Genomic DNA, 24,395 nt, shown 5'->3' with positions numbered 1-24,395 from the left:
TTAGCTTTTGCTTGTCTTAAAGCTTTTTATTTCTCCATCAAATCTGAACAAGAGCCTTGCTGGGTAGAGTATTTTTGGTTGTAGGTTTTTCCCTTTCATCAGTTTAAATATATCATTCTACTCCCTCTGGCCTGCAGAGTTTCTGCTGAAAAATCAGCTGATAGGCTTATGGGAGTTCCCTTGCATGTTATCTGTTAGTTTTACTCTTGCTGCTTTTAATATTCCCTCTTTATCTTTAATTTTTGTCATTTTGATTACAGTGTGTCTTGGCATGTTTGTCTTTGGCTTAATCCTGTATGGGACTCCCTGTGCTTCCTGGACTTGGGTGAATGTTTCCTTTCCCAGGTTAGAGAAGTTTTCAGCTATTATCTCTTCAAATATTTTCTCAGGTCCTTTCTCTCTCTCTCTTCTCCTTCTGGGTCCCCTATAATGCACATATTAGTGTGCTTGATGTTGTCCCAGAGGTCTCTTAAACTGTCCTCATTTCTTTTCTTTTTTTGTGTTCAGTGGCAGTGATTTACACTACTCCGTCTTCCAGCTCACTGATCCATTCTTCTGTATCATTTAGACTACTGTTGATTCCTTCTAGTGTATTTTTCATTTCAATTATGGTATTCTTCGTCTCTGTTTGGTTGTCCTTTATATTTTCTAACTCTTTGTTAACAAATTCTAACTTCTCACTCTGTACATCCATTCTCCTCCTGGAGAGAATGATATCTTTACTTAGTTCTTCTGAGGTTTTATCTCATTCTTCCATCTGTAACATATCCCTGTGTCACCTCATTTTGTCTAAGTTGCTCTTTGTATTTTTATGTAAGTGGTAGGTTAGTTACATTTCTCAAACTTGGAGAAGTGGCCTTCTGCAGGAGATGTCCTATGCATCCCAGCAGTGCACTCCCCTCTCATCATCCAAGCTATATGCTCTAGGGGTTCCCCCTAAGAGGGCTGCATGGGTCCTTTTGTTGTGTCAGGCTATGTGGGTGGTCTGGTAAGCTTGCTTGTTGCCAGGTCCTGCCTTATGCAGATGCTCCAACTGCAGTTTAGCAGAGCCTGGCCATGAGGCAGCTGGTTACAGAAGCCTAGGGGCCAAGGAGCTAGTGCTGTCTCACTGGTTGGTAGAGCCAAGTTTCTGAAGACTCCAGGGCTGTTGCCAGATCCTGGGGTTAGTGCCATACTACTGGCAGGCAGAGCTGGTTCCTGGAGTCTGCCTGCAGGGCCCAGGGGTCCAAGACCTCATTTCAGATCATTGGGGAGGAGGTGGGAGCAGTTCCTGATACAGTTGGGTATGGGGTCCAGAGTGTCCTGAAGGTTGCATTGGCTGGCTAGTGGGCAGGGCCAGGGCCCAGCTGGTCCCAAGGTAGGGTATGGGCTGCTATTGGTGGACTCTGTGTGCAGGATGCAAGATCATAGTTTTCTTGATTCTGGTGTCTACCCCCTGATAGATGGAGCTGGTCTAGAGGCTAGTGCAGACTTCCTGGCAGGAAGGGCTGGTGCCTGCCCACTGGTGGATGGAGCTGAGTCTTGGCCTTCTGCTGGGCAGGGCCACGTCTAGGGGTGTGTCTAGAGGTGGCTATGGGTTCAGGAGTCTTTAGGAAGCCTGTCTGCTGATGGATGGAACACTGCCCCTGCTTAGTTAGTTGTTTGGACTGAGGCATCCCAGCACTGGTGCCTACAGGCTGTTGGTGGGGGGCCAGGGCTTGGTACTACTGAGCTAAGATGGCAGCAACCAACAGGAGTGTTTACTTTGGTTGAATGTTCCTAAATATGTCTGCCACTAGTATCTGTGTCCCCAGGGTAAGCCACAGCCACCCCCCACCTCTCCAGGAGGCTCTGCAAGACCAGCAGGTAGGTCTGACTCAGGATCCTATCAAATTACTGCATTTGCTCTGGATCCCAGTATGTGTGATATTTTGTGTGCACCCTTTAATTCTTCTAGGTCTTTGTTAAACATTTCTTGCAGCTTCTTGATCCTTGCCTCCATTCTTTTTCTGAGATCCTGGATCATCTTCACTATCATTATTCTGAATTCTTTTTCCAGAAGGTTGCCTATCTCTACTTCACTTAGTTGTTTTTCTGGGGTTTTATCTTGTTCCTTCATCTGGGACATATTCCTCTGCCATTTCATTTTGTCTAACTTTGCATGATTGTGGTTTCCATTCCACAGGCTGCAGGACTGTAGTTCTTCTTGCTTCTGCTCTGTATTTCTTTCTTGAGATTCCTTTCAAAAGAGGTGAAATTTTCACACCCTGTGTCACCTTTCACTGTTTCTCAGAGATCACCGAGGTCTCTGTTCACCCTCTTATCAGCTTCCTTGGTTCTGACAGGCTCAGGCCTTTCTTGTCTTTCTGTGGTGTTGAGAAAACACAGGGGGCAGCAGGGCTGAAAGATGAAGGGCAGCTCTGGTCTCTGCTGAGTAGGGACGGTCGACCAGAAGGAGATCACAGCAGCAACTTTACCTGCTGCCAATCAGCCTTTTGCCTGATCCACATGCCCAATTTCTCCAGCCACATGATGGTCAGGATCCAGGGGTAAGCCAAGAACTTCTTGTAGTGCAGCTGAGCCCCTTGACACAGCACAGACCACCTCCTAACTGGGCCCCTCGTTCTGGTCTAAGGGTGCTTGGTGCCTGTGATAGTGCAGGTCCCTAACTCTTTAGTTGGCTGAGACCAGCACTTCAGGGGGGTCCCTCCAGTTCATGTGCACCCTTTAAGAGTGAAATCTCTTTCCCCCTTCAGTTAATACCCACTGGCCTTCAAAGCCAGGTGCTCTGGGGGCTCATCTTCCCAGTGCTGAACCCCCAGACTGGGGAGCCTGATGCAGGGCTCAGAACTCTCACTCATGGTTTGCAAGCAGTTCCCTGACCCCAGCTACAGAGCCATGCCACAGCTCTGGGGACCTCACACACCTCAGCTAGGTGAGCTAGAGCTCAAAGTGTCTACCACTGTGTCACATTTTAGGATCTTTATTAACTATTTAATAATGCCATACATTTGTATAAGGTTAGACTGTTTGTTTGAAAACATCTGTTCACATTCCATATTTCAATAAAATTGTATTGGTATTGGTAGAAAAAAAAAGGGTCATCCACATAGAGGGTATGGGATTTCATTATATCGGGAGTCCTCCCCTCTTACCCATCTTGTTGTGGTTCCTTCTTTGTGTCTTTTAGTTATAGAAGATCTTTTCTGGTAGGTCCCAGTCTTTTTGATTGATGGGTTCTTCTGCAGAGAGTTGTGATTTTGCTGTGCTCATGAGAGAGGGTGAACTCAGAGTCTTACTACTCCACCATCTTGGCTGCTCTCCGTTACTGGACTTTGTTTTAGCATACCACTTTTATCTTTAATCACTTAATTCTTAAAGACCTTTAACATTTTTTTTACTGCTGTTTATGTAATAACTGCAAGAAATGGTCATCTGGACAAATATTCAACAGGATACCTCTCTAAAGCTACTCCCTGTTTTGAGCTAAGACTTGAGGCCGTGCCTTAAGATGGCCCAACTCCACTATCCAGCCACTGTTTGAGGAACCTGCTAATAAGATGGTACTCTAAAGAGCCCTACACTTTGCAGGTATCCCAACATAAAATGGCCACACGACCTCTTGACTGCACAGAGTGGCTACACTTGATCCAGCGCACTAGGCCTGCCCATTTCAGATCAGGATATCCAAGGGGCAGCTACAGCCTACTAAATGCTTAAGTTAGAGAGAGCTAATGGCTTTCCCCCAGACCTGTAGATTTTAAACCTTCTGAAATTGTATTCTTTATCTCAGATGGCTGAGATAACTATAGCCAAGGCTCTAAATCCATATAATGGCTGTAGAGTTCGCCAGGGCTTTAACGAGAGATAATTCTTTCAAATTTCCAAATTTCATTACATGTTTATTGTGCACCAGGCAGTATGATCGATATAAGAAGTATAAAGTCAAATAAGACATGGATTCTCTCCTCAATGACTTTATGGTTGAGTTGGAGAGCAAAACAAGTAAAACAACAATTATAATACAGTGGGGGTATGTTTTATTGAGATCTAAGAACACAGATGAAGGGTATCTAAAGCAGGGAAAGCCTCCAGGAAAGGGTGACAGAAGGTAGGCCACCAGGATCCCACACTATCAGTAGACTACTCAAACCCCTTCCCCAGCACACCCAAGAGCCCCCTGAACCATGACACAGAGTACCACAAGCTGACAGGAGGCTTCCCATGAATGCTGAATTAAGGAGGGAACCAGGCACAGAAGGGCCCCCCTTCTGTAAAGACCCCATGCTAAAGAACAGAGGTACATGAAGTAGAAATAGAAAGGAGCAAGCAATAGTATAATCCCACCTGTTCCCAACCCCCCGCCACACACACACATGCATGCCCATCCACGGAGCCTCTGCAGTGGACAACAGAAGGAAAAATGGACACCCACACACACCCAACAGTCAGTCGTGACTCCAGGAAGCCAGGAGGGAATAAGACAAGACACAGCAGGTATCATTAAGGCTTTACTGGGGATCAGACAGGGCTGGGCAGGAACCACACTGGGAGGCAGGGCCTGTACCTGCACACCAGGCCAATTCTGATCTTCAGGGCAGTGCTGGGAGCTCAGAGCAGAGCTCTGTGGGCCAGGGGTCTGGTCGGGCTCCTCACAGCAGAAGCAACCATGGAAGGGAAGGATAGTCTAGTTGGCTTTAGTGCAGGAGGGATAATGTGGGGTGGGGGAGGAACTTTGCTGAAGAAAAGTGGGGAACTGAATAAAGGATGGATGAAAAGGGGGTTGGGAGGGAGATAAAAGGGGCCAAGACGGCATCTAAAGTGAAAAGAAGGAGAAAGAAAAAGACAGACGGTTCTGTGCACAGGGAGGTCCACCTGGTCTCCAGGACAATGGCTCCTCACTCCCGTCTCCTGGTTACAGGGCAGTATTTGTTGCCCCACATGGCAGTCTTTAGAAACAGAGGGCCTGGGAGGAAGCAACTGGACTTCATGTAGGCAGAGATCTTCTTCAAGCCCTGAGGGTGGGAAAAAGAAGGCCAGACCTCAGGTCTGCTGCCCCACTGGGGCTCATGCAGCTCTCCCCAGGTTTGGTACCCTGGTACAGCCCTTCCATGTGGGGTCAAATGTTGGGGCAATAGACAGCCTTTTGGGATGCTCAGCTCTGGAAAGTTGACTGTTCCAATTTCCTGTAATGCATTTGATTTCTTAATAAGACTTATCACATATGGAGACTCCACCCTGTATAAGGTGCTGTGTATCCACTAGAGATGATAATATAGGTTTAGAATCTCTACACAACTACCTGACAAGATAGGTTCTACTGTCACCATTTATCAGAAGGGAAACTGAGGCACACAGAGGATAAGCACCTCCCTCCTGGTCACACAGCTCATAAGTAATATGTCTAGAATGCAGCCTGGCTCGCTCTCACTCTCCATTCTGAGCTCTTTCTGCTGCACTCCCTTCCTCGCAGCTGAAAACAAAAAGAACAAGGTTCATTCATCATCCATTTATACAAAGAGTTAAGTCACCACTCAGGGCAGTTGCTCACCAACAGTGTGCCTGGAGGGGTATTCAGGATGGAAAAAACCAAGATGAAACATTCTGTATTTCGGATACCTGGCCCCTAGATAGTTAAGATGCATAACTCAGGAAAAACTCCAGTCACCTCAGATGTGTGCACCTTTCCATCCACGGAAAAGCACTAAAATCACTAACTTGAGATACCTGTTTTTGGGTGATTAGCAGTGATCTTTTACCAAGACTTAGAGTTGATTATTCTTATTTCCCAAACCTCCCCTCCTACTTCTTGAGAGCAGTTCCTCGGAGCTATCTGAGAGGCTGTCTCCCGGGATATAGTCCTCAGTAAGTTCCCCAAAAAAAGGGAAACCCACTGCTCTTACGTTGTGTGGGTTTTACTTTCCAGTGGACAGTTCTAGTGGCCACAAAGGGGCCCAGAGGAGACTTCTTCCCCTCACCGGAACTTTACAAGGATCTGGAGCCTTGGTACCAGCAAGGCCCCTTGTGCCGGTCCACCTCTCTACATGTCCATACGAATTTGGGTGAGTCTCTCCTGATCTCAGTTTTACCATCTTGGCTGACAATCCTGAGTTTTATTCAGTGGCAGATGAAAAAGGTACCTGACTTCTCAGTTCAGAGATACTGAGAAAGTACCCAGTCGAGAGCCACTGGGAAGGTTCAGGCTGGGTGAGTAGGTAAGGGGCTGGTTGGCATCTTTCCTTGAATTGACAACTTTAACAGAATTAGTTGGAATATAGTGTAGATACCATATAAGAGCTCTTAACTCCAAAGATAAGGGACAGAGCTCTTCCTGGCCAGGTATGGCTTTCTCAGGCAACTGAGAAACTTGCAGGAGTGGTGGAGGCCAGTCCTTTATACCACACAGCAGTCCCATAGGGAAACCCATTCTTTAATTTACAGAAAGTGGCCCATCTGGGGACACACAAAAAGATTTGGCCTCCAGTGTTCCCAGTGCCCATCGAGGCTTTAGACTGTCAGAGGGAGAAACTGAGACGTGTAAAAGACCTGAAATGACTCTAGGGTGACAACTAGGAAAGTTCAGCTCAAAAACAACACACTAGCCCACCACATACAGTTTCAATAGTAATTTATCCTGAAAAACAGACTCTGAAATGGAGAACAAAGCTTTCTAAACAAAAGAAAGAAGAGTGACAGATTGCTAACCTATGACTAACACCACAGCCAGGTTTAGGTACATTACATACGGAGCTTATACTTGCAAATATGTAATTGGGGAAGCTATACCAAAGGAGATCTCATCCTAAAAATGGCCAAAACGGGGTTCTTTGGACATTCCAATACTGGGTTTTTGGGTGTATACAGCTAGAGAAAGCAGGTTATAAGATCAAACAGACTGAATGGAATGCTCATTTCGATTGGTATTTAGAAGCTTCTAAAAGAGGAAATGAGAAAGTAACTTCTTGCAGAAAAGCAACAAAAAATGGCTTGAAATTATATCCGAATTTTTAAAAGGCCCCTGAAGCTGGACCTGCTCTCCATTGCTCCTCCCCGCTCCTCTGAGTGTCCACTGCAATGCTCTCCTTCATGCTATTCGTCTCTCTCTCAACTTCGTTTTTGTAACACCAAAATTGATTCCCCCCAGAAAGCAACAATAATTCAAAAGCCTTGGTAAAATTGTGATTATTTTGGCCAAAAAGTTTTTAAAACTTTTTTTTTCCAAAATTCTGACCTTAAGGAAACAAATGCCCTTCTAGGAGGAACGTGCATCATCTCCCCATGCCTTTGAGATATAAATATTCTACCTGATCTTAGGCATCTTCTACTGTGTTTTGGTAGCTTAGTCTCTGCAATTGAGAAGGTACACATATGGTATACATTTGGCAGAAAGTTGCATAGTCTGGGATTCCAAGCAGTCTTTTTGTCCAGCTACGCCAGCTTCAGGGAAACGTGTCATAAGTGGTCCCAGTCCATAAAGCGCCTTTGTTGTCTCAACCTTCCTTGTGTCCCTGTACAACAAAGGCCTTTATTTTCTTCGACTATATTTGGGAGTAAACTTTCTGGTTCTGGTGAAGGCTACATCCTTTGCACTCTCTTTTGGGGATGACTCTTGCATCTTATTGGTTTGAATCACAACTAAAAATCCTAACAATTGATCCTTTAAATTGGAAAAACTTCTAAATTGGTAAATTTTTAGAGACCTCTCATTGTAAACAGTTGTTTTATTGGTATCTATGGAAACCCAAACTAGAAGGTGGATACAAAGAAATATAATGGCTAACCTTAAGAACTCCCTTAGTTTATAGGACGGAAATCTTTAGATGGTTATTAAGAGATGGGATAAACGAAACAGACTTCGACAGCATTAAAACAACGGTTTTGATACAACACTACCAAAAAGGATGTTTTGGAGAGGCCGAAAAGACCCCTTATTGGTCCTCCTAATGTTAAAGGGTCCCAAACAAGTCCATTCTATTTACCCCAGTTTAGAAAAATTTTAAAGGCAAAAAGGTAAAAAAAATTACATTCAGATACTTGACCAGCAATTGCTCGGGGCAACATGCCAATCAATCAAGTTAAAGATTGACAAAAAGCCCTGGGTCCCTTGGCTCAACCCCTCACTGGAGACCCCAAAGCCTTTTATACAGAAATGGGTAAAATGGCCAGGGAATAAAAAGGAAAGTTTCTGGGACTCCTTATAAGACCAAGACTGGTTAATAGGGTCCTAGTGAGGGCAACAGTTAAAGGTATAAGAGTTGATAGAATTGAGATGAAAGTTTATTAAAAATTGGTGTATTTTTTTTTTAATAAATTTATTTATTTATTTTTGGCTGCATTGGGTCCTTGTTGCTGCGCTCAACCTTTCTCTAGTTGCAGCGAGTGGGGGCTATTCTTCGTTGCGGTATGCGGGCTTCTCATTGAGGTGGCTTCTCTTGTTGCGGAGCATGAGCTCTAGAGCACAGGCTCAGTAGTTGCAGCGCACAGGCTTAGCTGCTCCGCTGCCTGTGGGATCTTCCCAGACCAAGGCTCGAACCCGTGTCTCCTGCATTGGCAAGCGGATTCTTAACCACTGCCCCACCAGGGAAGTCCCAAAAAATTGGTGTATTTGAACAGGCTTTATGTAAGATGGTTCATCTCTTTTACCTGATATATTGTGGGGATGTACAATATGTCTCACTGGGGAATGCTCCCCTGCCTGGTATAAGACAGGGTATATAATCTGTCTCTCAGGCAATGTTAATTAAACATGATAAAGGAAACCAATAGGGTTACATGAGTCCACAGAGTATGAGGTAAAAGCTGCGGTCTAATATTCAGGGGCTAACAAAAGCAATAATGGAGTTTGGTTTGGGGGTTTTGTTTGTTTGTTTTGCTTTGTTTGTCCCTAGGGTAAATTGGTCTGAGTTTGACTTGTGCACTCAGAAAGAGGACCTTCTGCAAACATTTGAAGGCATGATACACTGATCCCTAAAGTTCTGGAATATGGAAATCTTTTGATTTCCAGTTTAGTTGGAAATTTTCCTTCTGATATAAGAAAACAAATTAAAGAAAATGTAGTTGGGCAAATCAATCTTTTGGTATCATTTAGGTGGCAGCCCAGTTCTTTGGGGAATTAAAAGCAACTGTGGGGACTTCCCTGGTGGTACAGTGGTTAAGACTCCAAGCTCCCAATGCAGGGGGCCCAGGTTCAATCCCTGGTCAGGGAATTAGATCCCACATGCATGCTGCAACTAAGAGTTTGCATGCCACAACTAAGGAGCCCATGAGCCGCAACTAAGGAGCCCACCTGCCACAACTAAGACCTGGTGCAACCAAATAAATAAACATTTTTTAAAAACAAAAAAATAAAAGCAACTATGTTTGCCTTGCGAATCCCCACATTTCAGAAATGTAAATACAGCCCACAATGACCTGAGACTGAGCCTGATTAACTTAATAAGGTAGAACCTGAAACCAAAGGGAAAAAATAAAGGAAAAGAGGCCTTTTAAAATTCAAATGGTTAGAAAGCCTCCTTCACCCAAAATCTAATTCACAGCCTCTTTTAAGGATTTGTCAAGAATGAACGTAAATCTTAAGTCTTTTCCACGAATAGTAAAAAGCCTAAAGAGTTTCCCTCATTATCGGTTTTAGAAAGGAGGAAGCTGCAACCCACTGCAGTCACCCACTGACAGTGCGCCCTGAGGGGAATTCAGGATGGAGAAAACCAGGATGAAACATTCTGTGTTTTGGATATGGGGGACCTTAAAGAGTTAGGATGCATATCGAATAAAGAATTTCAGTCACCCCAGATTCGTGCATCTACCTACACATAGAAAAACACGAAAATCATTAACTTGAGATATTTGTTTTTCGATAATTAGCACTAATCTTTTACCAAGATGCATGCTTGACTACATGTACTTCCCAGCCAAAAATTCATATACCTACTGTCTCCTACCTTACGTCTTGAGAGCAGTTCCTCCGAGCTCTCTGAGAGTCTGTCTGCCGGGCTACAGTCCTCAGTAAGGTCCCCAAATAAAACTGAAACTCACTGCTCTTAAGTTGTGAGGGTTTTTTTTTCCAGTCAACATCTTGTTATGGGAGTACTCGTTCTTCTCATTCTGCAAAAACATCCTCTTTTTCAGAAAAGACTTCTAGGTTCCCAGGGTTTGCCCACAGAGGGATGGACACCTAGCAAAACAAAGGGTCTCAGAAAGTGCCCAAACAACTTGCAGAAGAGACCAGATTTCACTCAGCAAAACCTGGATGAAAGGTGATAGTGAAGCAGGAGATAGATGGGACCCAGGCCAAACAGCTGAAGTTCATCCCCTGTGGACAGAAACTCCATAATAGCAGAAACTCCATGAAAGCAGGATGATGGAGGAGGCTGGGCCCTGCCCAGATAAGAGATAAAAGACCACATATTCTTCATTCTCGAAGTCAAGGAGACCTCCCCGACTACACATGCACAGAAAGCCTCCTTGGAGGTCAAAAAGCGAGGGGGTGCCAACTCATAGTAAGTGATGTCAACTACCCACAGGCCTCTTCGCTAGAATCCATCTTGGCTAAGAGATGTGCAAGCACATAGGGGAGGACCCTAAGATACATCAAATACAGACTCAGAACCAGGCAAAGCAAGATGACTAGTCAAAGGAAACCTGGAAGAAATGCCCCATAAAAGTGATTCAAACTACCACAAGGGCGTGACTGTCTCTCTGAGCCCACCTGGGTGTCTATCCACACGTACTGTACTCTTTTTTTTTCTCCTAATAGACACTTTATTTGTTTCACTACTTTCCATCTTCGTGGGAATTCTTTTCTGCAAAGCCAAAGGGCCAGGGCCTTGTCACTGACCACTGTTCTAGCAGCTAGGATTTGGTGCTCTCAGCGCCACGACCCAACCTCAGTCTCTGGCCGGGAACCAAAACCCTGCTTCAAGCCGCTGCAGGCTGAGGCCACCTGAGATCTTATTTGGTGCCAAAACCAGGGAATTTAAGGTAAATTGCGGGCTTTGCCCAGCTGCGGCTTGAGGCCTCTGACTTTCACTCTTGCCCTCTTTCTCTTGCTCTCTGCTTCACTTTCTTTTCAAGTCCCACCCCTCAGACCCTCAGGTCCTGACCCCCATGGCATTTTCCATTGCGGCCAATTCCAATTCCTCCAGAGTTCCCCCTTCACTCCAGGCGTTGGCAGTCTGCAACGGACAGCCTATTGGGTTGGCCACCTTCAAGCAGACTGCAGTGCTCAAGGAGAGCCCTGGCAATACACCAGCAGTGGTTCAAGGAACCCCTCACTTGAGGGACTGGGTAGACCAGAGATGTCTGGTCAGGGATCAGTGGGAGAGTAGAGGACACTCAAAATACCACCAAGCACAGGATTTGAAGGAAATTCAGAGGACGCTCTGAATCTCCTTCAGGTGCCTCCTAGTAATGTTTCCAGAATGCTGGACTTCATTTCTAGGAGCGCAGTTAAGCCAGATGGGCTGAGAAAGGAAAGCTTAGGTCCTGCTGTAACATTGCCTGGCCTTTATTTAAGTAGGGGGATGGAAAAAAATGGCCTGAAAATGGGTCTCTTACAATTAGATCTTTACTGCCATAGTATGGGGAAATGGACTGAGGAAAACTCTCCTGACCTTCTAAATGATCCCTTCTAACTTCTCCCAACTCTCAGGGGGGAAACCAAGCTCCCCCCACTCCTGCAAGTTCCCTTACTCCTTCAGATTCTTTTGATCAAACTAAGACCCCCACCTCTCTGGAGGGACAATCCCTGCCAGGACAACATTTTATCAGCCAGTCTGCCCCTGTATCCAGGCCAATCTGAGCACTAAATTGGTCTAAATTTTAGCTATGAAACTATGACCAAGGAAAAAGAAAGATGATTTTTGAGTGTGGCCACAATATTCTTTAGTCTCTGGAGAAAACTGGTTAAGAAAAAAAACTTTTTTTTTTTTAAATTACAAAACTGGTTCTTTTTTCATGTGCAATTAGAAAAAGCTAGCTTGTTACTTTTTTCAGAATTCTGACACTGAGGAACAAGTCCTACTAGCAGAACTTGATTTTCTCTCCCTGTGCCTTGAGACCAGGGCTCTCAGGAACACTTACCTAGACCATCTCTAATTCCTGAAGCTGAGGAAAAAAACTGGAATGAAGCCTTTTAAATTTTTTCTTATTCCAACTGTTATTTATAAACTAGTGAGTTTTACATTGTGATATCTAATTCATGACTAAGTTTAGAAAATGAAGTTAGATCTCTCGTTGGATCTGTCTGGATATATGTATGTCTCAGTGTATGTCTTTGTCTTCGGATAATATTGCTGAGGTTAATTTGTAAATGAGCTCTATTTAATTGGCTTAAAGGAAAGTAAGCACTTACAAATCAGGCAATTCTAAATACAAGAGAAATTAAGCTAAGTGAATTTCAGGTTCACATGAACTGGGAAATATTCAGTATTAAATTAATACCTGGTATTAATGTTTAAGTTTGTTGATCTAATTAATATAGACATGTCTTTAGAGTCATCAACATTAAGTATAACACTTTTATTGCATCTAGGTTTAATATAAGCTAAATAAAATCTTGTTATATCCGTTGTAAATTTGTCAGCAAGGAAAGTAACTCAATGTGAACAAACTTCTAAGGAAAAAAATTCAAATGAGATAAGAGCTTCGGGTGAACTTTTTAGGAATAAAATAAGATACTGAAACATTCATTACTGAACACTGGCTTCCTTTTACAGAGAAACAAAAGGTCTAGAACTATTAATAAATATGTTTGGTGCCACACTGAGATATTTTCTGTAAGAAAGCACATTTTTCAGGAAATTATTATTTGGATTTATGTTTACCAATCTACAGAGTGCTGATACAAAGGACAGTTCATGGTTGCTTAAAGAAAGTAGGATGTGTGTTTTTAGTAAAGAAGATATGAGGAATGGAATTGCATTTTATTAAGGGAAAAAGAAGTAGGTCTGACTTACAGGTGGCTGTTTCTAGATGGAAAAATAAAGTAATGGATACAGAAACTGACAAAAAGCTTTGTGGAAAGTGGACCCCAAGAAAAGAGTTTTGAGAATGGTCAGGATTGACTAAGCTTAAAATAAATTTAACTGAGTAAATGAATTTTAAAAGTAAGCTGGTGCAAAACTTGAATTGGGGGACTTCCCTGGTGGCACAGTGGTTAAGAATCCACCTGCCAACACGTCCTCAATGGGGAAAAACTGAAACCATTTCCACCAAGATCAGGAACAAGAAAAGGTTGCCCACTCTCACCACTATTATTCAACATAGTTTTGGAAGTTTTAGCCACAGCAATCAGAGAAGAAAAAGAAATAAAAGGAATCCAAACCAGAAAAGAAGAAGTAAAGCTGTCACTGTTTGCAGATGACATGATACTATACATAGAGAATCCTAAAGATGCCACCAGAAAACTACTAGAGCTAATCAATGAAAGTGGTAAAGTAGCAGGATACAAAATTAATGCACAGAAATCTCTTGCATTCCTATACACTAATGATGAAAAATCTGAAAGAGAAATTAAGGAAACACTCCCATTTACCATTGCAACAAAAAGAATAAAATATCTAGGAATAAACCTACCTAAGAGATGAAAGACCTGTATGCAGAAAATTATAAGATGCTGATGAAAGAAATTAAAGATGACATAAATAGATGGAGAGATATACCATGCTCTTGGACTGGAAGAATCAACATTGTGAAAATGGCTCTACTACCCAAAGCAATCTACAGATTCAATGCAATCCCTATCAAACTACCACTGGCATTTTTCACAGAACTAGAACAAAAAATTTCACAATTTGTATGGAAACACAAAAGACCCCGAATAGGCAACGCAATCTTGAGAACGAAAAACGGAGCTGGAGGAATCAGGCTCCCTTACTTCTACAAAACTACAGTAATCAAGACAGTATGGTACTGGCACAGAAACAGAAGTATAGATCAATGGAACAGGAAAGCCCAGAGATAAACTCACGCACATATGGTCACCTTATCTTTGATAAAGGAGGCGAGAATATACAGTGGAGAAAAGACAGCCTCTTCAATAAGTGGTGCTAGGAAAACTGGACAGCTACATGTAAAAGAATAAAATTAGAACACTCCCTAACACCATACACAAAAATAAACTCAAAATAGATTAAAGACCTAAATGTAAGGCCAGACACCATCAAACTCTTAGAGGAAAACATAGGCAGAACACTCTATGACATAAATCACAGCAAGATCCTTTTGGACCCACCTCCTAGAGAAATGTAAATAAAAACAAAAATAAACAACTGGACCTAATGAAACTTAAAAGCTTTTGCACAGGAAAGGAAACCATAAACAAGACGAAAAGACAACCCTCAGAATGGGAGAAAATATTTGCAAATGAAGCAACTGATTAATTTGCAAATGAAGCAGCTGATTAAACAAAGGATTAATCTCCAAAATTTACAAGCAGCTCATGCAGCTCAATATCAAAAAAACAAACAACCCAGTCCAAAAATGGGCAGAAGACCTAAATAGACATTTCTCTAAAAAAGATATATAGATTGCCAACAAACACATGAAAGAATGCTCAAAATCATTAATCATTAGAGAAATGCTAATCAAAACTACAATGAGGTATCATCTCACACCAGTCACAATGGCCATCATCAAAAAATCTACAAACAATAAATGCTGGAGAGAAGGGAACCCTCCTGCACTGTTGGTGGGAATGTAAATTGATACCATGGAAGCAACCTAAGTGTCCATCAACAGATGAATGGATAAAGAAGATGTGGCACATATACACAATGGAATATTACTCGGTTATAAAAAGGAACGAAACTGAGTTATCTGTAGTGAGGTGGATGGACCTAGGGTCTGTCGTACAGAGTGAGGTAAGTCAGAAAGAGAAAAACAAATACTGTATGCTAACACATATATATGGAATCTAAAAAAAAAAAAAAAAAAAGGTCATGAAGAACCTAGGGGCAAGATGGGAGTAAAGATTCAGACCTACCAGAGAATGGACTTGAGGATATGGGGAGGGAGAAGGGTAAGCTGGGACGAAGTGAGAGAGTGGCATGGACATATATACACTACCAAACGTAAAATAGATAGCTAGTGGGAAGCAGCCGCATAGCACAGGGAGATCAGTTTGGTGCTTGGTGACCACCTAGAGGGGTGGGATAGGGAGGGTGGGAGGGAGGGAGATGCAAGAGGGAAGAGATATGGGGACATATATGTATATATATTTATATATATATATATAACTGATTCACTTTGTTATAAAGCAGAAACTAACAACCATTGTAAAGCAGTTATACTCCAATAAAGATGTTAAAAAAAAAAAAGAATCCACCTGCCAATGTAGGGGACACAGGTTCAATTCCTGGTCCAGGAAGATCCCACATGCCATGAAGCAACTAACCTCATGCGCCACAACTACTAAGCCTGCGTGCAACAACTACTGAAGCCCGTGTGCCTAGAGCCCGTGCTCCACAACAAGAGAAGCCACTGCAATGAGAAGCCTGCACACCGCAACGAAGAGTAGCCCCTGCTCACCGCAACTAGAGAAAGCCCATGAGCAGCAACAAAGACCCAACACAGCCAAAGATAAATAAATAAAAATCTACTTAAGATTTAAGAAGCCTAGCTTGTTCTTTCTCAGGACACAACGGTTTCCCAGACAAGATGACGGTGATGCAGAGATTCCAGACACTCCTTGGAACAGATCCTGCTGGAATAACAGCAGATGTCACCCCGGGTCGCTTAATGAGTCAGGGCGAGAGCTCTGTGACCCCAACTAGGTAGGGTCTGTGAGCCCCTTGACAGCCTGAAGAAGCTACAGAAGACAGACCTTTGCCTTTCGTCCTCCCAATAAAGATTTCTTGGGGTTCATGTCTCTCAGGGGGGGATTTGAGGCAGGAGATAGATGGGCCCCAGGCCAAACAGCTGAAGTTTGTCCCCTGTGGACAAAAACTCCATAAGAGCAGAAACTCCATAAAAGCAGGATGATGGAGGAGGCTGGGCCCTGCCCAGATAAGAGATAAAAGACCACATATTCCTCATTCTCGAAGTCAAGGAGACCTCCCCGACTACACATGCACAGAAAGCCTCCTTGGAGGTCAAAAAGCGAGGGGGTGCCAACTCATAGTAAGTGATGTCAACTACCCATAGGCCTCTTTGCTAGAATCCATCTTGGCTAAGAGATGTGCAAGCACATAGGGGAGGACCCTAAGATACATCAAATACAGACTCAGAACCAGGCAAAGCAAGATGACTAGTCAAAGGAAACCTGGAAGAAATGCGCCATAAAAGTGATTCAAACTACCACAAGGGCGTGACTCTCTCTCTGAGCCCACCCGGGTGTCTATCCACACGTACAGTACTCTTATTTTTCTCCTAATAAACACTTTACTTGTTTCACTACTTTCCATCTTCGTGGGAATTCTTTTCTGCAAAGCCAAAGGCCAGGGCCTTGTCACTGACCACTGTTCTAGCAGCTAGGATTTGGTGCTCTCACCGCTGCGACCCGACCTCAGTCTCTGGCCGGGAACCAAAACCCTGCTTCAAGCCGCTGCAGGCCGAGGCCACCCGAGATCAGTATGAGGGTGTGGAGCACAGGCCAGGCCAAGCCAAACTCTAATTATTCCACTTAAAGGACAGAGTCCACCTGCCTGGCCTGGGACTGGAGCCCGGTCTCACTGGGCCCCAACCTACCACATCCCCAGTACTGCTGCAGCCAACTAGGCAGTGAGACACTCAGGTGTATCTGTGCACAGTCTTCCCAAGACAGACAGTGCCCAATAAGTTCCAAGGATTCAAAGATCCTGGGGGTGCCTGTACCCAACAGCCCAGGCCCCAACAGGCCACACACTGCAGCCCACATCTGTCCCCATCCTCCCTGCCGGGAAGTCATCCCAGCTCTTGCAAAATTCTCAAGGCCAATAAGCCTGGAGCAGAACCAGAGCTGATGAGAACTAGCTAAGAAAGCAGATTTGATGATGGGGCCGGGTGGGGAGTGAGGGTGGGAATAGAGAACAGATTGTACTGAAAAACCTATTGGATTAGAGCTTCAAATTCCCAAATCTGACTTAACGCAGACTTTGTTGCTCTCCCACTGGTGGACTGAGGGTGACCGATGATGAGCTGGGAGGTGAGGTCAGGCTGTGCTCCTCCAGCACCAAGTGGTTCCACGCACACCACACAGCTCGGGGTTCCTGTAGTTCTCCAGCTGCACTGAGCCCCAGAAGGTGGGCGCCAGGACTGTGTTGCTTCTTCATCCCCACTGTGCCTGACACAGTGCCTCATACAGAGGAGAGGGTCAGATCAGTGAATGTTACTAAAAATAAATGTACCATCCCGCCTCTGAGATCGGAAACTTGGGTAACTGGAAGGAAGAAGGAAGGAAGACGAGGGAAGGAAAGTGCCCACTGTAAGAGGTGTCGAGATAAAATCCTTCCAAAGGACACCTATGTATGTACTCAAATCCCAGCACCAACTACAGTCCTGAGAATCTCAATACAACTGGCGGCGATTCACTTGTGCAGACCCCTCTGGAGATCTAGAGAAGATATTGTCTGTGTTTTTAGTACTTGATATCAGTCCTACGGTGTCTCAACTCTACTAATGCCAGCTGCAGGGAAACTCCTGAAGGTTCTGCTTCCTCCACACTTTCCAGAGCTCTGAACCAGACAGGAAAAGGACCTGAGCTTTCTTTTCCATACAGGAAAAGGAGAGCCACTCACTGCTGCCCATAGAAGCCAGATGCTCTGACTGGGAGCCCAGCACAGCCTGTACTGGCCCTGTGACCTTCAGAAATTATCCTTTCAGCTTAACTCCTTATCTGTAAAATGAAGAGGATAATTCTTTTACCACGGAGGAATGTTACAAAGATTAAATTTGACACAATATATGTTAGATGCTGAGCAGAGATTCTGGCATAAACCAAGTCCTCATTAAATGTTATTCTTCATCTGGGTTCCAACTAGGAAAGCATCAGTGAAGAGAGGGAAGAGAAGAGAAATATAAATACTAGAGGGGTCAGGAGAATCACCTCCAAACGGGAAGTGAAGTCTTTCAGGTTTGGGAATTCATCCAGACACCTGGGCTCAAATGTGCGGTGCATGTCAAGGATGTCGTACGCCAGGAAATGCACGTAGGTGAGCTGCAGAAAGGCAAAGCGTGAATGGGCACCAAACTCTGAACACGGGAAAAATGACAGCTCTCCATCCCCCGAAGCCGTCCCCCTTACCTTGTCCCCTGCAAACCGGGGCCTCTTCCCCAGAAAATCTGAGAAGAGCTTCATCGTTTTAGGGATCTCCTTCAAGTAATCAGGCTTTAGTTTCTCCTGAGGCACAAAACAGCTGTCACTGCCCTCAGATATAGACGCCCTGGGCAGAGACCAGGCCTCCCAGGGCTGTGCCTGATCCCAGCTGCCAAGTACACCTGGGTCAGTGCCCAGGCTGCGATTTAACCCACTTGTGTTCATTAGACTCCTACCAGGTACCACCTCCCATCTGTGAGAGGAGATGGGAAGGCAAAGGGCAAAACAACACCGCGCCTGAACCTGTCACCACTCAGCTCCAAACACGTGCCGTGGGTCAGACCAGCAGTGCTGTGAGACCTGGCAGAGCGCAGGCCTCAGACCTCAGGAAGATCAACGCTCAAATGACTCAGGAAAGAAGTCCTAAGTTCCAGCGCGGGTGACAGAAAGGGTGTGAATGCCGATGCAGTCTCTGAACAAATGAGGAGAATCTGAGAGGCTGAAAGGAAGGAGGGAGAGGAACAAAGTCTGACCCCAGGCTGCCTGCTGGGCACATGTGTTTATGCCTGAGATGCCGAGGAGGAGGTGCTGGGCTAACGAGGAAAACACCCTGTCTAGGAACTGAATTTCCACCCAAGGATGTCTGGACTCTATCCTAAGATTGGTGGGAACTAAGTCAGAGTTTCCAAGGGAATGTCTTGGTGGATCAGTAGCTCCAAGGAGTTCAAAGGCAAAAGACCAGTGTAGACGCGGCCCTGACCAGCATTTCAAACCCTGTCCGGCCCGGTGGGAGGGGACTCACAAAGTCAGAGCTGTAGCAGATCATGGCCATGCACAAGCGGACATCCATAACCTGGTTCTCCAATACGTCCACGCGAATCTTCTCTTCCTCTGTTTCCCCACCTGTGGCCACACAACAGGGACTCACCCTCAGGATCCCGCCCCAGACAAGCCCAGGGCATGGCCACCTGTGCCCCTCCCCCACCCACAGCTCCGCTCACACATGTTGTGCTTGCGAGCAACGTAGCAAAGGATGGCGTTGCTCTGGGTGAGCTTGTGAGCCCCATCAATTAAGTAGGGCAGCTGGAGGAACAACAGGCCAGGTCGGTTGGGCCACCAGGCTCCCCTGCACCCACTCCCTTGAGCAAGGGCAGAGATGAAACCTGGCACTCACAGAGCCTGGCCCATGGTAGACACTAAATAATATACTGTAAAATGAAGGGATGAGCTGGGACATACAGCATTAGGGAAAGGCAGTGAAGAGAACCAGGAAGCTGAGAGGCCGAGCAGAAGGCACCGGACCCTGAAACCTCTAAGCTGGGTAAGCAGATGGACAGGGACACCGTCCACTTTCCCCCAGAGCACCCCAGCCCCTGCACCTACATTGGGGAAGTCCAGGCCCAGCTTGGATTTTTCATTCAGCTACTGGCTTCTGTCATAGTTGAGAGCTGTGGTAAAGAAGATGCAGTGAAACAAACTGCCCCGGAGTCCAACCCTCCTTCCCGGGGGACCTACCAAGGAGTCAGAGACAAGAGCCCCTGAACAGGTGGATCTGGAATCTGAACCTCTAAATCTCGCATGGAGTTTTGGGGGAAAGCACAATTAGACGGCTCTGGAACCCACATGAGTAAGATTTACAAAGGGTTAGTGCAAGCAATAAAGGGAACCCGTGCCAATGGCTGATACAGGGGCCCGGCCATCGGCTCTCATGGCCGGCCTTGGAGGCCAGCTAGACACTCAAAGAGTTCGGGAAGGGTTAGACCTCTCTCCAGCTGCTGGAGGGCAGCAGACAGAAATAACAGGGGCCAGGACACGGGTTGCTTGGTACCAAATCAGCATGAATTGAGCAGAAGCCAGGACATGACAAGGATGCCATTACCGTCCCCCAGCGGGTACTTCTTCTCCTCCTAGTTTGAGTCTGTGTCCTCCAGAAGCAGGCGGATGGCGTGAGCCAGCTGGGAGAGATAGCCGGGACAAAGGACAGACATGAGGTTTAACCGCGCGACTTTCTGTGCTCCGGGTCCCCTCCCACACTCCCAACCCTCTCCCCGACCAGGGAAGGAGAGGCGGAGGGAAGGGGCTGGGCTGCAGCGAGCCCCACAAACGAAGTTTCTGGCGAACCGGTCCCCAGCTGCGCAGCATTTCCCTGCCCGCCCTGGTGGACCCCCGCTCACCCCGCGGATATCCCAGTAACCCCGGATCATTGCCATGGTCAGGGTTCGTGGATCGGGGTACCCTCTCCGAACCGCTGTGGAAGTTCATCCGGGTGCCTAGATCAAGCCTGGGTGTGGCCTGAGTGAGGCCACGCCCCACCGCGTCTCTCTGCCCCGCCCCCAACTACTACCCAATCTCCGAGGCCTCCTGCGACCCGGGGCACCCGGGGTCCTCAGTGCGGTATCTGCACCCAGAGCAGTGGAAATAGTACGTGTCCCCATCCAGGCGCGGGGACTCGGGAGCCGAGCTCTGGGCGCCAGGACGCTGAGGGCAGCCTGGTTCCCGTCCCCAGTCAGATCTCAGGTAAATCGGGGGAGTTGGCAGTGCGCTCGGGGAAAAAGCCTGAATCACAAGAGCACGAATCTTCCACCTCCCCTGCCCTCCCAGGAATCGCTCAGGCTTGCTCCTGGGCTGCCGAGTTCCCCCGGGCTCTGGGAGGCTCTGACTGCCAAGTTAAGTCCAAAGAGTGGTGTCCCTCATATCGAAACTTTAAACGAGCCACTAGCACAGGAAGATGAGGACTCCAAGCAATCCTAACGCTCCCCCGACTCTTTATAATCCCTGACAGCAGCATATCTTCTAGAACAGACTATGAATGGTATACAAGAAACACCCACGACAAGGTACAGAAAAAGTAAATGTGGTCAGTGCTTTCCTTTCAGGGACTATGGAGGACTCGTCCCTTCAGTCGTATGCCTAAGAGTGATAATGACCAACTGTTAATTAATCGAGTAGCTTTATGGCCTAAATAATGACTCTAAATTCAGAACCAGGCCCAGCAAAGAAGATATCCAGGTGCAGTCCAGAGATGTCCCGACAGCCAGCTGGATGACCCTCACGTTGACTGGGTTGACTGGGTCAGTGACCTGGATTGTGGTGGTCACAGAGGGATCTGAGTGGGAGGGGAGAGGGCTGTCCTTTGAGCAGCTAGGAGCCTCTCCTGCTGCAAGGGGGGCCAGAAGGGGGGACCAGCAAGGAGCCTGGAGGACTGGCACAGGACCACAGGCAGAGTGGGCCCAGCACACCTTGGCTGCCCAGGTCCACGGATTCCTGCCCTGATCCTTGGCTCCTGACCCGCGTGTGGTTTTGTGTAGGAGAGGGTGGCTCAGGTGGCCTTTGATGACGCTCTGTGATACAACCTCCTCAAGAACAATGTCCTACCTGCCAACTTTCCTCTTTGAAGCTTGAACGTTATTTCAGAATGAGGAGAATAGGACAAGGTTGGTCTGGGTTCACTTTTCCCTTGTTTAAAGTATATTACAAGGTAATGGATATATGAAAAGAGATAAGAACTTTTAAAAGCAAATGGATTTTACAAGTTAAAATGCAAGGTTGGTACACTACAGAAAAATAAGTTTAAATTTAGCTAACACTTTACAAGGATAGAAAGGTATGAACCCAGTATTCAATGAAGATTTCTGACCACCAAGATAGAGTATGGAGTGGGGGTTTGAGGAAAGCAGATATATTCTATCTAATCCCTGTTAATTCACAGAGTCAGAGTCTGCACATCTCTGCTAAGTTGGGGAGCTGGGAGACTGTGTCACCAGAGACCAGCAGAGCTCAGTCCCCATGGCAGATGCTTCCAGCCATTCTGACCTTGCCAGTCCTCAGGGCTCCAGGTTGAGGTCCAGACTCAGCATGCAGCTCAGGGTCAGGTGGATTCCTAGTTCGGTTTGCCCACAGGGAGGCGATGGTGGCCACACACACACAAAAGTGCGGGCCCTCAATAGTTATATTTTTCACAATATAAAGAAGTTGTCATTCTGAGTTTTACACATCTTGAGCTTGGAAAAGAAACATGACCAGATTCCACTGAGAAAATGATTTTCTTAAACTAACATTAAACAGTCATAATATTTAAAATATGTAGAACAGATATTATTACATTAGCATTCATCCATTCATTCTTTTTTTTTTTTAAGGCTGGAAAATACAAGGACAGATTTTAAAATATGGAAGAGATTTTAAGTGTTCAAACACTGAGAGGGACTAAGAGGGAGAGGGGTTGAAGGCAGGAGAAAGAGGCAGTGCCTGGTAGGACAAGGAACTGCAGACATAGGGACTCCCAGAGCACAGGTGGCCCCTTCAGGAGGAAGAGGACAATTCTGCAGGAGGATGAGGAGGGCTGGCCGAGCAGGCTGTCAGACTCAGCCCCCAGGCCCAGGGGTCACACCCGTAGGTGCAGTGGGTGTGAGAAAGGCAGTAGCAAGCAGTGGGGACTTGGGAAACTGGAGAGTGGGCTGAAGGGCGTGATGCAGCCAGTGGCTGCATAGCCAGCGCCTATGTGGCCACATCTTCTGGATTTACATGTGCTCTCTCTTGACTGTAGCGTGTTGATAAGTTCTAATCTTTTAGAGAACACTGTGCAGGACATCAAAACATGTTGTATCCAATATTCAGTTGAGAATTTGGTCTCTAGTCTGACTCTGCACTGCATTCCATCCTTCCAGCTATACTGCTGACATTATGAACTCTCAAAGTAAATTTAAAATTCTGTATAAAATAGCCACAGAATACAAAACAACACACTAAATAAATACCAACAGTAGTATTAAAATGTGTCCTACCATATACTAATTTTTTTAAAGGTTTTCAAAATATTGTCTGGGTAAACTTTGGTAATCCACGATGTAAAGAATATTTTTTAATCTGAATAAAAAATAAAAATCATTATTTATTAGCTTCTGTGATAGTGGAATATAGAAAATAAATTTTCTACATGTCTATAGTATTAAGAATAAATAAATACAAACCAAGTCTTCAAGAATTTAGAAAGCAATTAAATTTAAAATAAATAACATGTGGAATTCTATTTCTACATGTTTCAGTCCTGTTAGGTTTTGTGTTTCTAGGAACATATTTATTTTATTCAGATTATCCAATTTGTTGACATATGGTTGTTTGTAGTATTCTGCTGTTTTTTTACTTCTGTAGAATCAGTAGTCCTGTCCCATCTTTCATTTCTGATTTTAGTAATTTGCATCTTCTCCCTTTTTTCTTAGTCAGTCTAGCTAAAGGTGTGTCAATTTTTTTAAACATTTCAAAGAAATTTCCTGAACCTTTTCATTGATATTCTCTACTGTTTTTCTATTCCCTTTTTTATTTATCCCTGCCATAATCTTTATTATTTCCTTTCTTCTGCTAGATTTGTGTTTAATTCTTTCCCTAGTTCCTTAATTTATTAAGTTAGGATGTTTATTTGAGATCCTCTTATTTTTAATGTGGGCATTTCTAGCTGTAAATTTCCCCCTTAGCAGTGCTTTTGCTGTGTTCCATTAGCGTTGGCATTCTGTGTTTTCATTTTCACTCATCTCTAAGTATTTTCTAATTTCCCCTGTGATTTCTTATTTGACTCATTATTTAAAATGTTTTGTTTAATTTGCACAAATTTGTGGATTTTTCCAGTTTCCTTCTGTTATTGTTTTCTAACTTCATCCCATTGTGGTTGAAGTAGATAGTTGATATGATATCTATTTTTTAAATTCCTGATGCTTTATTTGTGTCCCCACATATCTTGGAGATTGTGCCATGTGCGCTTGAGAATAATGTGTACACTATTGTTGTTGGGTTGAATGTTCTAATATGTCTGCTGAATCTAGTTCATTTATTATGTTGTTCAGGTCCTCTATTTCCTTACTTTTCCTTCTGTCCTGTCCATTATTGGAAGCATGGTGGCATGGTGTTTAAGTCTCCAACTATTATTGTAGAACTAGTTCTCTCTTCAATTCTGTCAGTTTTTGATCAGTTATTAGGTGTGTAAATGTTTATAATTTTTATATCTTCTTGCTTTATTGAACACTCTGTAATAGATAATGTTCTTATTTCTGTCTTATAACATTTTTTGATTTCAAGTCTATTTTGTCTGATATTAGTATAGCCCTGCTCTCTTTTGGTTACTGTTTGCTTGGAATATCTTTTTCCATCCTTTCACTTTCAACCTATCTAGGCCTTTGATCTAAAGTCTGACTCT

At 44.8% G+C, this 24,395-nt stretch overlaps 1 protein-coding gene across 1 annotated transcript; it reads right to left on the bottom strand.

Moving 5' to 3' along the window:
- Positions 1-1,889: 1,889 nt before the first annotated feature.
- LOC307197802 (glutathione S-transferase Mu 1-like) lies at positions 1,890-20,421 on the bottom strand. The gene is given in 10 exon segments (XM_079944167.1): positions 1,890-4,994; positions 17,999-18,109; positions 18,197-18,292; positions 19,011-19,111; positions 19,210-19,291; positions 19,592-19,630; positions 19,634-19,656; positions 20,088-20,115; positions 20,119-20,163; positions 20,383-20,421. Coding segments are annotated over 10 exon segments (678 nt in total). The 5' UTR covers positions 20,419-20,421; the 3' UTR covers positions 1,890-4,877.
- Positions 20,422-24,395: the final 3,974 nt, after the last annotated feature.

Source organism: Stenella coeruleoalba, assembly GCF_951394435.1.
Source record: "Stenella coeruleoalba genome assembly, chromosome: 1".
Lineage (NCBI taxonomy): Eukaryota > Metazoa > Chordata > Mammalia > Artiodactyla > Delphinidae > Stenella > Stenella coeruleoalba.
The sequence above is the reverse complement of the archived record's forward strand: the minus strand, read 5'-3'. Positions and strand labels throughout refer to the sequence as shown.